General features: G+C 40.6%; 1 protein-coding gene across 3 annotated transcripts in view; it reads right to left on the bottom strand.

Annotated features, from left to right (window-relative positions):
• The window catches only part of uacab (uveal autoantigen with coiled-coil domains and ankyrin repeats b), a 39,037-nt gene that overhangs the window by 19,498 nt on the left and 3,407 nt on the right, over positions 1-16,132 (bottom strand). The window contains exon 1 of one of the 3 annotated variants that reach the window (XM_085156226.1): positions 151-8,305. The exons of 1 other annotated variant lie outside the window; for it this stretch is intronic. In XM_085156226.1, coding sequence (XP_085012352.1) covers positions 151-186 — 36 coding nt within the window. In that variant the 5' untranslated portion in view covers positions 187-8,305. Of the gene's footprint in view, positions 1-146; positions 8,306-16,132 lie in introns of those variants that run through there. One more of the 3 variants, XM_085156235.1, reaches the window with a different exon arrangement.

The following is a 16,132-nucleotide window of genomic DNA, read 5'->3' on the forward strand; positions in this document are numbered from 1 at the left end:
CGATGTGTACACAGAGAGCTGATCTAAGAGTTCTGCCACTGCACTGCTGCTTCTGTAAAGCACAGCTTTCGGCTACATTCACACTGTTCATGAAACCAGAGCTCCAATAACGGTGGTGACAAGGTAAAATTATTGGCAATGAATACCTACAAAGTGCACGGAGGTGCATTTCAGCCAGCGGCTCATCCTGGGTGAGTGGAGCTGGTCCTTGCACCGTGCTACTGAAAAGGTTGCCACTTTTCTGGTTTACAAAAGCAAAACTAGAGAAAAACGGTACAAAAATCCCCTCAGTCTCTCAGTGCACTCAACCAGTGAGTGCAACAACAAAAAAGAAAGGATGAGAAGACAGAAGGGTGAGAGTCTGTAACGCAGAGGAGGTCCTCTTATGGGAGGTTTAACCTCAGGAATCTTTCTCACTTGCGGCAAAAAAGTTCATTTCGCAAGATTTTTCTAAGCATTCCTCTGTTGCTCATGAGCGCTTCCGGCAAGTTCATCACTGCACAGCAGTTTAGTTGATCGTTAAAGGGAGGAGAAGGAGGAGTGATTGAGGAGAAAAGAACAGAGGTGGAGAAGCAGTAGGGCCAGCCCTGCCAGCCCTGGGACCTGCCCTGGCCGGCAACTGCAACTCCTCCTCTGGTGGGGAAAGTCAGCTCAGCCTGGCTACCGTTCACCTCCCTCAAGTGCTGTCGCCTCTTTTCCTCAACTCAGTCTCCCTTTCTTCTGGTACTCTTCCTGCTGTTTTCTGTCTGAAAAAACAAACTCAACGCTCTTTCTTGTCGAGTAGTAATGAAGGGTTTCTCTCGCTGCCTCTTCTCTTCTCTATCAGTGGTCTCCAGCTTCTTCACCCCACCAAATGGCAAGGTCAGTCAGGCTCAGTGGGGTAAATATGTGAACTCTCACAGGTTTAAAATATCACCCCCTCCCTGGTAAACAGCAGCGGTGCAGACAGCCCTGCAGACTGGTTACCTCTTTATTTTTTGACCCTCCAACCTTTCTGTAGTGACTGATAGGAAGACAGTGGCTAAGAATACATTCTGGACATGCCTCCAGCATGAGTAATGGCTTTAATGTCCATCAGCACTGCCAGCATGCGACAAGGCCAGCCAAAAAGACCGTGCTTACATCGACACCCCCCCCACACACACACACACACACACACACACACACACACAGTGCTCTCTGCTTGCCTCCCATCTGAAAATATTAATGTCAGAGGGGGATTATGGTTTGCACATTTTGAAGTGGTCTTGGCACTGACCCTCAAAGAATACTACGGGGCCAAAAGCTGCTGTTAACCCATCCATCTAAACGGGGTGGTGTGGCTCCAAAGCCCCGTGATCCTTGCAGTGCGGCAGCAGGGTTAGACGACAGCCTTTTTACAACCGTCTGTGACTGCAACCCCTCCAAAACCTGCATCTATATTGCCTCCACGCTTTCACTGATACACTTTAAAAGCACAACTTTAAACTTACTGAGTAAAACATCACGGAAAAAAATAAGTTTTTTAAAAAAAAGGGGGACACACAGACATCAATCTATGGTGAGGAAGACAGGATACAAGGAGACCCGTTTAATTTACACACTACATCAGCTCCTCATGTTACTGCCCGCTGCCAGACTGGCGTTAACAGAGCAACACTGATATCCACAAACATGCAGAAAGGCCTCCTCCGCATGACATGTTGTATCATAAGGAGTAGGTGTCAACTTACGAAAGCTGCTCGCCCTCGCATGGAGACAAAGCCGCCAAAATGGCACCTAGCCATCGCATACGTCGGTTACGTAAATATCTCACACTGCTTTGCTGCTGTGTGTATTTGTTTGGGAATCTGTTTATGTACTAGTTAATATTAGGGCTGTTAGCAAGCAAGAGGTGCCACCGCAGTAGTCCCTGTCTTTCAAGGGGAGCTGATCGACATATAATAACTTGATGTTGTGAAGAGAAATAGATCATCTGTGCTTGCTGTCGTAACATATGTGACTTAAACTATCTGCAAACTGAACAGAACAGCAAACAGGAAACTAAGAAAAGTTTTCCAGATATGATTCCCACTTTCTTGAGCAGTCAAAGGTTTTAAACGTGAATGAGTTTCCTTTACGAGCTGGAATTATGATGATTGCAACAGATGACAATATCTAGTTACATGTAATGACGCCAACATGATGTCAATGTATCTTCCTGTTTTACTTTCACATCTCAAATTGTACATTGCTGACACATATTTACCAGGATCAGGGGAAATACTCCCTATACTTTAACAGAACAAAAAAAGTAATGTTTTGGCTAATTTAGAGATATCGCACTTTTGTTTATAACAGTCTGAGCACTGTTTGAAGTAAATGCAGCAGAGTCATCCAACTAAATTACCGATAGTCAGAAAATCACCAGTTATTTTCTTGAGGATAAAAGCTTCACGTGGGAGTTTCCCTCCAGGACTAATCCATTGCTTTTGCCAGTGAGATAAAACAATATACCCACAAAGAACTGCGTGTTCTGGAAACACCTCTGCTTTTCCATGACACTGCACCTGGCCTGAATGCTAGGTCATCTTTTAAATGACCTGGCATTTACTTGACATTTATTGAAATTAACGGGTTGCAAACAAACTGTTTGGATGACCGCATGACTAATCTGACATCAGAGGAGCAGCTTGAATGACATCTGTGATTCATTTCAAATTGCTTAATCACAGTTTTGTGGAAAAGAGTTAGGACCTTTTTCTTCAGTACTAAATAATAAACAGTTGTATCCTTTAAATACTCTCCTCCTTAAAGTTTGATGTTTTGAAGGGGAAACTCCTACAAATAAATATGCAGTAAGACCAGCTGCAGAAATAACTGAGTCCATGGCTTTACATCAGCGGTCCCCAACTTTTTTTGCGCCACGGACCGATTTATGTCCAACAATATTTTCACGGACCGGCCTTTAAGGTGTCGCGGATAAATACAACAAAATAAAACCAGTACCGATACCAAAAAAAGAAGATTTATTAATAACACACTGGAAAAGACCCAGGGAAACAGAGTTAATGATAAAAACGATTAAAAAAATAAAAAATAAAAAATAACATAAACCCTGATAACAATAAATTTCACAGCCTCAACTCTCGTAGCCCAGGGGTTGGGGACCGCTGCTTTACATGATTACATTTTCCCCGCACCTCTTTTGTAAATCCTGACAGTAGTGGTTCTTTGAATCTACTACATAAAGCAGCAGATTGAGGTTTATCTATAGATTCTTTGAGCTTGAGATCCCATCCCAGGGGCCTTAACACAGGGTGAGACCTTGTCTTATTGTTTCACCTGAAACCTCTGCTGATAATGACCCACAACCTTTTTCACACCTTGGCTCATGCGAGGCGGGTACATTTATCACAGTTAACTCCTGTATTATAGGAAACAGACTGGATGCAACTGCCATAGGCTGACTGTAAAAAAAGTCCAGCTTTTGGATCGTTTTGGATCGGACCAATATCCCAATATCCCATTTATCCAAATATTGAATAAATGTATTCCTAATTGGTACCCAAAGCCATGTCATTTAGTGAAAAAGTGGTCATGTTTATCTGCTGGGCTGAATATCTACACTATTAAAAAGCCCATCCACACACATGACTTGAACACTTGTGGTACTGTAATCTCCACAAAGGCAGGGCTCATTAGCATTGCTGTAACTGGAGCCACGGTGAGACTTCAAGAGATGTACACAGAAGTTTAAAAAAAATAAATAAATAAATAAAAAATCTCTGTAAATTTTTTTAATTAGTCCTGAACAGAAAACCTTAATAGGCATGGAGCAGCCAGCTTTACAGTGTCTGTATTAAACCTGCATACAAGACGTTACTGACTCAATATTCTGCTAAAGCTTCTATTTTAACACAGTGACCCAGAGGACAAGACGTCACCTGACACTGGATCAGACAGGTTAGGCTGTTCTACCTGTCTGCACAAATTATTCTGGCTGCCTGGTAATATGTCACTTAGAGACTCTCGCCATCTTCAGCTCAGATGTTCCGTCACTTCTCAAACACCTCGGTTTCCTGCCTCTCTCAGCTGCTGGCGAGACTAATAGGTCTCCAATATCTTCACAGATGAAATCACCAGCAAGAAATATCTAAGCGGTCATCTGATAAGAGACTGAAGTCAGGATCACAACATAAAGCTTTACGCCAATATGGTAAGTGATAGTTGTGTCCAACGTCAAACTGCAGTTACAGATCTAGTTTTATGATATCCACTACGGGGATCCTCTTGATTATAAAAGTCATCTGCGAAGACACAGACATTAAGCCATGAAATATAACCCTTTGACAATTTATAGGAAATGTGTCTCTGTAAATACAGGCAGAACCTTTTCCCCATTTAGAGCTTTATCTCAAGCTTCAGATTTTCAGAAGTCTTCAGAAGTCAGACGTGTAATGCAGCACATGGGTGAACTCAATGGATGCATTGATCTTCCTCGCAGGGGTTCATGTGAGCTCAAATGGAGAAATGTTCCAAAATTCATCTGAAGCTAAACTGAGGCTTCAGAATAAGATATAATAATGCAGTCGAAATGTAGCTTAAAGAGGACACGAGTAAGAGTTTAGAGACATACACACTCACTGGCTGCTTTGTTACATAAACCTGTTCAACTCTGCATTAATGCAAATATCTAAATCAGCCAATCAAACTCAGTGCATCTAGGCATACAGAGATGGTCAAGATGACTAACTTAAGGTCATAAAGAGCATCAGAATAGAGCAGATGGTTTAAGTGACTCTGAAAATGGCATGGTTGTTTTTGCCAGAGGATTTTTCAGAAATTGCTGATCTACTGGGATTTTCCCACACAGCCATCTCTAGGGTTTACAGAGAATGGTCTGAAGAAGAGAAAATATTCAGCAAGCCACAGTTTTCTGCAGGAAAATGCCTTGCTGATGCCAGAGGTCAGAGGAGAAAGGCCAGACTCCTTCAAGTTAATAGAAAGGCAACAGTAACTCAAATAACCACCGAGGTATGCAGAAGAGACTGCGCTGTATCATACCCTCTGTGACAATACTGTATGCATTTTTATGTGATATAAAAATGTCAAGTTGTGATATCATTCATTTATGTTCCCTACTGTGTGTAACAGTGAGACTAGCCCAGGCATGTCATAGCATAAGAGCTGCGTGTCAACCTCCAATGATGATCTAGTACCTATATATGAAGTTTCTTATAAAACCTCCAACAAAGTGCAACTTTTGCAAAATATACAAGAAAACAGCTCCAGCTAAAGGTGGAAAAGACACACTGCTGAGTACAAACTGTGAATGAAGAGGTGCTAGCAGCCGTAGATGTGCAGCCCAAATGACTCCACTGGGCAAGATACAACATCCCAGGTAGTTTTTTAGCTTTACTATATGACATTCTTGAGCATATCCTGATGAGGTACAAGGTTGTGCTACTTTAGGTCTTGTTAAACTGAAGTGTTGGGAATTATTTTCACATACAATTTCCAAGGAAAACACTACATAGGCTACCTTTGTGCTTATATTTGACTTATTCTTGCTCTGCTGCTGTACTGCTTGAACCTTGTTTCAATAGAGTCACATTTCAATCTAGGAAGTATATCATCAGTGACAGTAGCTCAGTTGAAAAATCCTGTTCATTAACGTATACTTCTGAATGCTGCTGCCTGCAGAACATCAACAAAATGTTCTGGGGTTTTTTCCCTTTATCATCAGAAATATTGTGTTCACAAATTTTCTTGATATATCGTGATATAATTATAAGATTATACTGCTCACCCCTAACACACACCAAACATTGAAGCAGGTAGTCTACAGCAGCAGAAGACCACACTGGATTACTTGTCAGCTAAGAACAAAAACTGAGGCTACAATTTGCACAAACTCACTAATAATTGGGCAAAAGCAGACTGGAAAACTGTTGCATGGTCTGATGAGCCTCGAGGTCTGCCACAGCATTTGGATGGTGCAGTCAGAATTTGGAGTAAACGACAAAAAAGCACAAATCCATCCAGCTTTGTATAAACAGTTGGTGATGGTGGAGTGGGGGATATTTTCTTGACACACTTTAAGTTTTTAACCAGCCACCATCAGTTCAACAACATCCACCGGCAACTGGCAGCATATTTGCAGTGCTGTGTGTGAGCTGTGCATTTTTGTTTGAAACCTTAAGAGGACCTTACAAGCCCCTGCAACCTCATAGAGAATAAACAAGTAAGAATAACATAGGCTAAATGGTGCGTACTGGTCCAATCAATCGGACAACAACCACTAGAGCATGCTTTGAATTTTGCTTTACATAGCAAAACTGAGAAAATGATGCACTGCTGCATTTCTTTGATATTTAAGATAAACACACGTTACAGTAACTAAATGACACGTGTTCAAACTAACTAGAGCTTCCTGAAAAAGCAATATATTGTATGACTAACATAAAATCTGTACTTTTGGTTTAGCAACATGTCCAAAGAGGACACCAATCTTCTGCTACTATTTTTATCATTTATCCCTAGAGATACCTGTTTGTGGCATTAAAATAGCTGCATGCTTTGTGAATATCTCAATGACAATTTGATTTATTGGTGCGATATGCTGTGGCAGTTAAAAAGCCAAAACTCTAGCTGGGTCAGTGTAAACGAGACCCTCAAGAGCTTAAATATCAGAAACTGTGCCACAAAAATCTCTCGAAGTGGCACGTAAACAAACAATGCAGGAACACGGAGCAGTTTTCATGAACAGTCAGGTGAACATGAAGGAAAGATGGGAAATCCTGTTAGTAACTCAGTGGGACACTTTATAATAACCTTCTCTGTTACTGATGAATAGATGCAGCTCTCCGGCATACCTTTTCTAGCATTGCAGTTTGAGGCGGGAGTGTTTTTACACCAGCGCCCATACCATCGCACACATCCCTTTAATCTGTGACCACAGACCTGTGCGTAACGCGGTGAGCTGTGCAACTGTCTGAGCATGTAGGGTGTAACTGAAACCCCTGAGGGCCAGAAACAGAAAGGGTGCAGGAGAGAAAGACTGGGAGTATGTGAGCCAAACACACAAGGACAGGAGTGGGGTGGAGGTGTGAAAGTGACAAGATGCAGCATGCTTGCAGTCAATCTGTCATTTTGGAACAGGTAAGCTGATGCTTCACAGTAAAAGCCCCTCGTGCATTTGGGCCGACACTGATGGTTCAAGCCAGGTGTCTGGAGAAAACGAGGCACTGGTTGTCGGAATGTATATGAAGCATGTCTGGATAGCTGCTAAGCACAGAGTCATTCGTCCAGGGCTGGATGCATAAGAACAGACAGAAACGCCCTCTGGTGGTGAGCAGAAGAATAACAAGTCAATGTATATCTGCATGCTCTGACCAAGAGGATAGGTGATCAGCATCAAAAGCATTAATAACACAATGGTAAGCTAAAGAGAATTCAAAGCAATTGTATCTTACAAGTATTTCTGCAAATAACAGAAAATGTATTACGGATACAAGTATGTATGAGAAAATTCTAGCAAACATTAGTACAAACTTCCATCACGCAGCCAGTGCCAGGTGCTTATATAAGATCACTGTCATGGGTTATTGTTCTCAGCAGTTGTGAATCTATTGAACATTCAGTGCTCAAGAAACAACAGAAAGTAAAAGGAAATATTGACTTAAATTAAGCACAAGAATAATGCATAAGAATGCAGGCTTTGCACTATGACACACAAAAAATGAAACATGGTGCCAACTCTGCAGTGACTGTTGAAACAGATCAGGATACAAAAATGTGTGAAGCTCTGAATATCTGTTAGCGTGCAGTAAGGTGAGTTGTAAATCTGCATAAAGTGTGAAGGTTTAAGACACTCACGTAAAGCTTAACCCTGTGGGAACTAAAATAAAGCCCATACAGTAAAGTGGCTTTCTGGGAGTTTCCTGGTGATCCTCCAAAGATATTCTTACTTGTGCTGCCCAAAATGGAGACTAGTCAACCCAATTATTAGGTCAAACCATTTTAGATGACACTTGACCCAGAGGACAAAACGTTTCCCAGCTATTTTCCCTCAACTTCTGTGACCTGCTGCCAGGCTCGGGATCACCTTCCTCATTCCCTAAACCCAGTGGCCCTTGCCCCTGCCAACTCACCTGGAAAGGCAGTCTAATGACAAACCAGTAAGCCACGTTCTATAAGAAAGTCACTGCCACTTGCCACTGACAATATGCCACCACAACTCTGCAGCTCCATGCAAGAAAAAGAAAGGATGCAGCCCACCTCACTGCAGTACCAGTGAGGTGGGCTGCTAGCGAGGGAATATTTGGGTCACTAATGCAGAAACACTACAGCAAATTAAAAACTTAACTTTTGACTTCCATAAAGAGGTCAATTTTAGGAACATTTTAAAAATGTTCCTAAAATTTACATTTTCAGCCCCTGAAGGAAAAACACAGGAGGATCTGTGGGACAGCAGCAGGTTAGTGTTATTTTGCTGAAGGAAGCATTATGAACAAGCAGCACCCCAAGAGCACAAACCTCCACGAGGAAGCTCATTCTCTGGGTAGTATTTCATTTTAAGAGATTTTGTACATACCAAATAACAAAAAAATGAGTATTTCTACATGTACTTTAAAACATTTGCAGTTCAGTAAAAACAAGTACAAAGAGCAGGCTTTTGTTATTTGCCTTGTATAAACCCATTCTGATATACTTGAAATGATTTAAGTACAATTATTATTTTATTCTTTTATATTTATATGACTTTAGTAGATGGGTCAATAAAAATGTTATGATATTCAAATTTTTATGTATTTAAATTGTAATAATTTGGTACTCTAATGTACATAACAAAGTCATAATAAAATAATATCTCAAATATCTGATATTTAAAATCCCCATATACAATTCCTTGTATGGCAAAAGCGCAACAATGGCAGTAAGAAACATTGCTTTAAATCGCTCTATACATCATTATTAACACTTATTATCACCTTCAGATCAATCTAATGACCTGAGAGGTCAGAGGTCAAATGTGTCATATTTGAAATCTTTACACTGTACTACCTATATGTTAATAATATAAATCCCACTTAAGCTCATTAAGTTGACTTTGGTGGATTTAATCCAAAATTTTAATGGACTGTTAACGCGATCCTACTCCACTCCATCGTTTGTGTAGCTGTATGTGTAGAATAGCAGAGTAAAAACCACAGGATTCTTTGGTCTCTAATGGCGGTATGTGGTTAAGCAAGAAACGCTTTGGGCATGCTGGTACTTGGGCAGAAATACTATGTTGACACTTGTTTGGTCGGTTCTCTCTCTCTCTCACTCCCGCAGTCACTCACTCTCACATGAACACACACAAACTTTGGTGTAAAACTTGAAATACTACAACTGAAATGCACTTACATGTGGTGTATTTACTGTAAATACGAGCTTACTAATTTTCCATATATATTATTATCATCATGCAACACACCAAAACATCAGTAAACATACTTCATAAAATCTCCCTAGTCTTACACCTAAAGACCTCTGACAAACAAAAACAGTAACATAAATGTACGTAACAAAATAATATCCAATAAACAATAATTTAACAATTACTACAATGACTGAAACTATCAGAAAAAAATGAAATTCTGGAGAACACCTGACTCATGCCTGTTACAAAGCAGGCACTGGCTTGCCCCTCTGACATTGTCCAATGCTCACATATTCTTTCCTATGACCACCTTCTTCCAAGAAAAGTCTATTTCCACATCTCAAAACACAGGAGATGCACATTCACGCCACAAATAGAGCATCAGTTAACTCTGCTGCACCGGGTTTCCATCAACACGCACTAAAACACGCCACCATAAAGAGATATACAGCAAAAGACAGCATGCTCTGTGTGGCAGGTATTAGGGCTGGGCGATATGACCCAAAATTCATATCTCGATATTTTTTAGCTAGATGGCGATATATGATATATATCTCGATATATTTTTCTAAAGTCATAAGGTAAGAACAAAAAGAGAGTTAGCTTAGTCAAAGCTGTGTCCCAGATGTCACACAGGCACTTTTATTAACATACAGCGTAGACGTACATGAAGAAGTTACTTAAATAAATTGAGTAAGCCGTTAGCGCGGTTAGCTCGTTAGCTTGGTTAGCTCGCTAACACGTTGACGCCATCCAGCCCCACGCACGGGGCGATCCACGGTAACTCGTTAGAGGAGATTTGCCGTGTCCATCTTGTCGTTGCCTGCAGGTGAAACTATGGGGGAGGGGGAGTTGTGTTCAGTGAAGGAGAGGCGAGGCCCAGTAACGCTGCATAGAGACAAAAGTGGACAAACGAGAGGCAAACTTGTGGCTCCACAAGTATAATTATAACGTAACATATACTATATCGATATAAACTATATTGTCACATCTTATATCTCCTATAAAAATATATTGATATTTTAAAAAAAAAAAAAAACCTCGATATATCGCCCAGTCCAAGCAGGTATTCCATCTAGTCTATAACCTTTTAGTGGCTATTGCACAAATAATACATACTGCTTGGTGAATGAACTTCACACATCTTAACAAAGCATTTGTTTAATTTTAAAAATAATAAAATGACTGTATAATGTCATAAAAAGCAGACTTGTCTAGATCTCCAGTGACCACCTGTAGCTGAACACAGCAGTGGTGTTGAAGCGAAAGGCACTAATTGGCTGCACCGCTTTGTTTCTCTCACTATCTTGTTTGTTGGTGACGACAAAGGGAACAGTGATTTTTTTAAAAAGTAACAAAACCGTCCAACTATGTTAGTGACTCCACATTTTTCATACGGCAGAGGCACGTATCTAATCTGCAGACAGACAGAAACATACAAACAGAGAGAGCACAGCTTGATAGGGCTTAGTCCCTGCTGCTGAACAGCAGTTTGTCCTTCATCAGCAGAATCTTTGTCCCTCTGTTGCTCAGCATGACTGATTGACTGACTGTGTGTGTGTGTACGTACATTCTGACGTCAGCTGAAGCCCACCCAAAGTCAGTCAATAAACTAAGCCCCTTCTCACATGCCAACCTCCCCATCACTGCCCTGACACACACTCACAGTTCATGTTACACATAAACAAACTGACTGAATGCAAAGCTCATACATGACAAACATGGTACAAAAACAACAAAAACACACATGCACTTAACCACCAGAAACAAATTTATGTTCCCTGGTTGATGCAATACAGGGTGAGCTCTCTGCTCCATGTAAGCAGTGGGAGGGAGCACAGCATGGGAACGCCGACGGGTAACACTGCTGGGATGACCTCACGGCCGCTCTTATGGAGCCAGACGTTAATCCTGAAACAACAGATCACTGTGTTGCCACTGACTATACAGCCGATACAACATCCAGCCTAAAGCAAACATGCGATGAGTCTGTTTCACAGTTTGTCTCCTTTGGTCAACGCAGTCAATTACTATTACTGTTAATAGGGGGATAAGACGGGGCTTTATTGTCTTGTGCACTGGTACATAAATATTCCTCATAAAATAATACTAAGAGGCAGCATGTCTGAATAAATTACCCAGCACAGCACTATTCCAACTGCGCACAGTTATAGGGAAATGGAAAATTAAAAACAAAACACTAGGTCCCTATTACTGGTATGAGAGCTTCATAATGAAGCAAAGCCTGCTATCTAACAGGCAAGCATACACGGCATTTAGTCAGACAGGCGCTCGTCATGAGATTTAAACAGCCTTACAGTCTGACCAAGGATTAGCTCAAATGAAACACTCAGTCCATACGAACTGAACCCCAAAAAGTAAACACCACACACACTGTGAAAATTAAGCAGGGTGGAAAAGAGGATTTTAATCAAATCTCGCCCCTCCAGCAGAGGTTAAGAACGCCTGCTGGGTGTCTCCAAGTTGCAGCCTAAACTTGCTAAAGGAGCTTCATAAGTAGGTAGTTTAAGAACGCTCAGTGGGTAGAAAGAAATTCCTGGGGGTTTAGGAGGCTGTAAAACATACAAGCTCCCCACAAAGGCAATAGTTTATCAGTACAAATAAACAGACGTCTCATCTTCCTCCAACACAGCCGTTTAGAAAAGCAGGGTTCTGTTTCAGCAAGCATTTTGTCTCTACGTGAATAAAGTCTAATATGTACTAAAAAGCTGGACCTGGCTTAGTGACAGGCATGTTATAAATTCTGTTTATTTGTCCTGCCTTGCAGACCAAGGCACAGCCAGACAAAACACGCACTTGCAGACAGAATATACTTCACTTGCCTCAATGCCCCGCAATGCACTCTGCAGAGGGTAAAAACACAGCAGCAGATCTTTACAGAGATCGCCAAGGAGTGACAGTAACCGCAGGCTTGACAAACCTCAGCATGTGACACCAGGCAGGTGGGAAAAAAGAACAAATTTGGTTTCACACAGGCTCAATTCTAATGAGTAATTAGCCGGTACCATTTCTGAAAAGGTCAGTACCAAGATACTAAGATAAACGTCTAGACTTAAAAGCAGCTGTGGGTAACAAATAATCCTTCAACAGCATCTTTGAAACCACAAGGGTTTTATTAAGACAGCTCTTTGATACATCATGTTGACTCAAGGCTTTCCTTTAGTCACCCTGGCTTGAGCTGCACAAAAAGTGCGTGGCTGTAAAAAAAAAAAAAAAGCGTACTCTCAATTTATTTTATTGTTATTTTTATTTTTGTTAGCCAAATTTGTAGTTTTCTTAATGTATTTGAGGCCTTTGTCACTCAGTGAGATAGACAGTGTTGCAGTCCAGCAAAGCAAGCACATAACACTGATTTCTTTAACTACACGATAAAATATACAAAACCTTTGTTATCACCTAACTGACCTTCCAAAAAAAAAAAAAAAAATTCAAACAAAGCCTCGAAACAAAGAAGCAGGAAAGTCAAATCTGCACCGAGCTCATTGGGAGACTTTATCACAATCACCATTTTTATCCCTGAGCAGAGAAACATCTAAAGAAGCTGATAGTGATCACTGCCTAAAGGTTTGGAACCATCGCATTCCCTTCTCCCATCCACACCCTCCTTTTGTTAAAAACAACTTTGAAACCAGAGTCGTTTCAACTTCCCTACAAAACATTCCTGCTGCATGTGCCTCCTCTGGCCCACAGTACTTTTGCCATCGACAACACCTCCCAATCCCGCTCTCTATTTTGTAAAATAACACTACTTAAAGGGTAAGGGAGGATCCTACATTTCACCATTATTGAACATGCAAGCCCTGGGAAGAGAGAAAAAAAATCTGGGTGTGATCAGGAAGCCAGGAAATATGGAGTACTATGTTACTACTAATTTCTCTTAACAATTAAATTTATTCCCAAGCTCAAAAACCTGAACTCTGAGAGTTTTTGTTTGTTTTTTTTTAAAAGAGGGATTTATGAATATAACAATAAAAAGTTGGGACACAAATTCATATCACTGTGAATGAAAAAATACCTTTAAACATCAAGATTAATGTTAAAGTCAGATACAAATTTAATAAATGAGCTTTACACGTTCAGTCACACTTGCTGCTGAAATCCTTAACATAATCAAAGCCCAAGAACAAAGCTGGCTATACTAGAAAAGCAGCAAATACCCTTTCATTACAGTGTGCTGCTACAAATGTGCCTAAGGGAAGCTTCTCATTAGTGTTCAACCTGTCAGGAGGCTAATGGAGGTCTTCATGATCAGTCATTAAACTGACAGGTCTGAGCTTCCCTCTTCATGTTTTAAATATGGCTCGTACACACTGCAAAAACCATCCAAAAACAAAACTGCCAGAAAAAATAGAAAAAAAAAGAAAAAAAAACTACAGTGACCATGAACACTGACCTACAGCGAGCTGCAGAGTGACTGCCACTCACCACCATAAAATTTATTGGTGATAAAAATACCTTTAGTGCTAACTAACCAGAGGCATTTTTACAGTTGCAGTCATGTCATAAGAATTCAACGCGAGTCCTGTAACTGACAAAACATACAGCCTCCAGCTACATGCCAAAAACCACAAGTGAAGCAATGAGACAATAATCTAATCACATACTTATTGGGCAGTTACCAGGTCATAAACTGGATCTATGTTTTTCCTAGGGCTGGGCGATATGGCCTAAAATCCATATGGAGGTATAACTTGAAGCATGTGCGGTAACGATATATATCGCGATATATTCTATTCTTCTGTATAACATATTTTCCACACTACAAGGTGCAAAATCCTTTAATTTTCTCAAAAATCGACAGTGTGCCTTATGTATGAATTCTGGTTGTGTTTACTGACCTCGAACCGATTTTATGTGGTACATGGCGTGCAGAAATCTGTCAAAAATGTTTTAGTACAACTTTGGTAAGCTACAAAGCCGCACGGCTTGATGGATTGTTGGAGCATTACGGCTACCGTAGTCAGGAGCCTTACGGAGTGATCTGGGTCCAAAACCCAAGTAATCACCCAGACCTATAGGTGATATTATAATGATGAAAAACAAGTGCAAAAGCAAAAACATAACCATATAATGTATTATATGCTAGAACTTAAAGTCTGCCTAGCTGAACGTTGTAACTTTTAGACAATAACTTGAGTTTTACTGTTCCTCTGATTTCAGCGACAATTATAGTGTCAGTCTGGCCAATCTAAATTGCCGCCTCAATAGAGGCACAGTGACAGCTACAATTAGGTTACAATTCAAACGAACGTCATGTAGAAAATACTAAGCAGTCATAGAAGACAGATGGACGATAGAGCAGAACAAAACACAGTTATAAAATTTCATGTGTTGAAAAATTGTACTGTCAGGGAACAGACTGAATTTGAACAAGATACAGATACAGACACAGACATCCGAAACTCGTCTAAGTTTTCTTAACATCAAGCAAAATACTTTGCTTCCTACGAGTGAAATGAAAGCTAGAGAAAAAGACGCAGTCCTTCACCTGGACGTCAGCCCACTCACACTTCTTATAATCTATTACAATGTCTACATGTTGTGTTACCTATGTTACATATAGACCTTGGACTATTTCATTTCCTGACCTTTCCTTCTCTTTATCCTTACACTAAACGTTACGATGGACTCAGCAGACTTTTAATGATATTCTGATCATGGACACGATGATGTAGGTGCAGGTGTATAATGACGGCTTAGGACAACGTAGATGAGCATCTTTAAGCACTGATGTCATCGCTCAGTGGTAACATAACCGACAATCATCCAACAGTAGCAGACATGTTTTATGTGATTTGATTTGTTTGACATTGCAAAACAATGCCATACCTACCCAAAACAGTAGGGCAGCCACATTTCACTACATATCACAAGGAAAACTAACTGAAGCTGCATTTTTTGTTATTACACACTGCATTTTCTCCTGGAAACTCTATTTTGCAGTGATTTTTAGCCTCTCATATACCACAGCCTTGTATCCTGTATATCTGCTGGTTACAGGTAGGTGCCCCAACATGCCACCATCCACAGGAGATCTGACAGAGGTACAGATCTGGCTTTAGGCCTCAGTGAAGCAGGAAGTGTGTAAGAGATTAACAATAACTAATCAGTATAAACAGAGAGAGTGAAAAAGGTGAGTAAGGAATACTCAGTGTATCACTGCAGCGTAACTACGGGAGGATTCAGGGTCACCTGATCCAGCTGTAAATTTATGCTTTAAGAAAGAAAAGTTTTAAGCCTGATCTGAAAAGTAGAGAGGGTGTAGAGAGAGCTGGTTCCACAGAAGAGGGGCCTGAAAGCTGAAGGCTCTGCCTTCAATCCTACCTTTAAATACCCAAGGAACTTCAAGTAAGCCTGCACTCTGAGAGTGACGTGCTCTATTCGGGTGATATGGTACTACGAAATCTTTTAGATAAGATGGGGCCTAATTATTCAAAACCTTGTGAGGAGAAGGTCTTTAAATTTGATTGTGGATTTTTTTAAAAAGAACTGACCAGGAGGGGTGTCTGCCACAACAATACAATGAATTAAACAACTATAGGCAAGTAACACAGAACATTTTAGCTGGTTCTAACAGCCATATCTCAAGAAAAAAAAAATCCAAACCTCAGTTTTGCTTTGCTCATTCTGGTCTTACAAGGCTCTCGTGGATGAATCTGCATTAGAAAGACTTTCTATCATCAAGGCACTCAAACTGATGTCTGACAGGTTTAGTCTCCTTCT

Source organism: Neolamprologus multifasciatus, chromosome 1, assembly GCF_963576455.1.
Source record: "Neolamprologus multifasciatus chromosome 1, fNeoMul1.2, whole genome shotgun sequence".
Taxonomy (NCBI): domain Eukaryota; kingdom Metazoa; phylum Chordata; class Actinopteri; order Cichliformes; family Cichlidae; genus Neolamprologus; species Neolamprologus multifasciatus.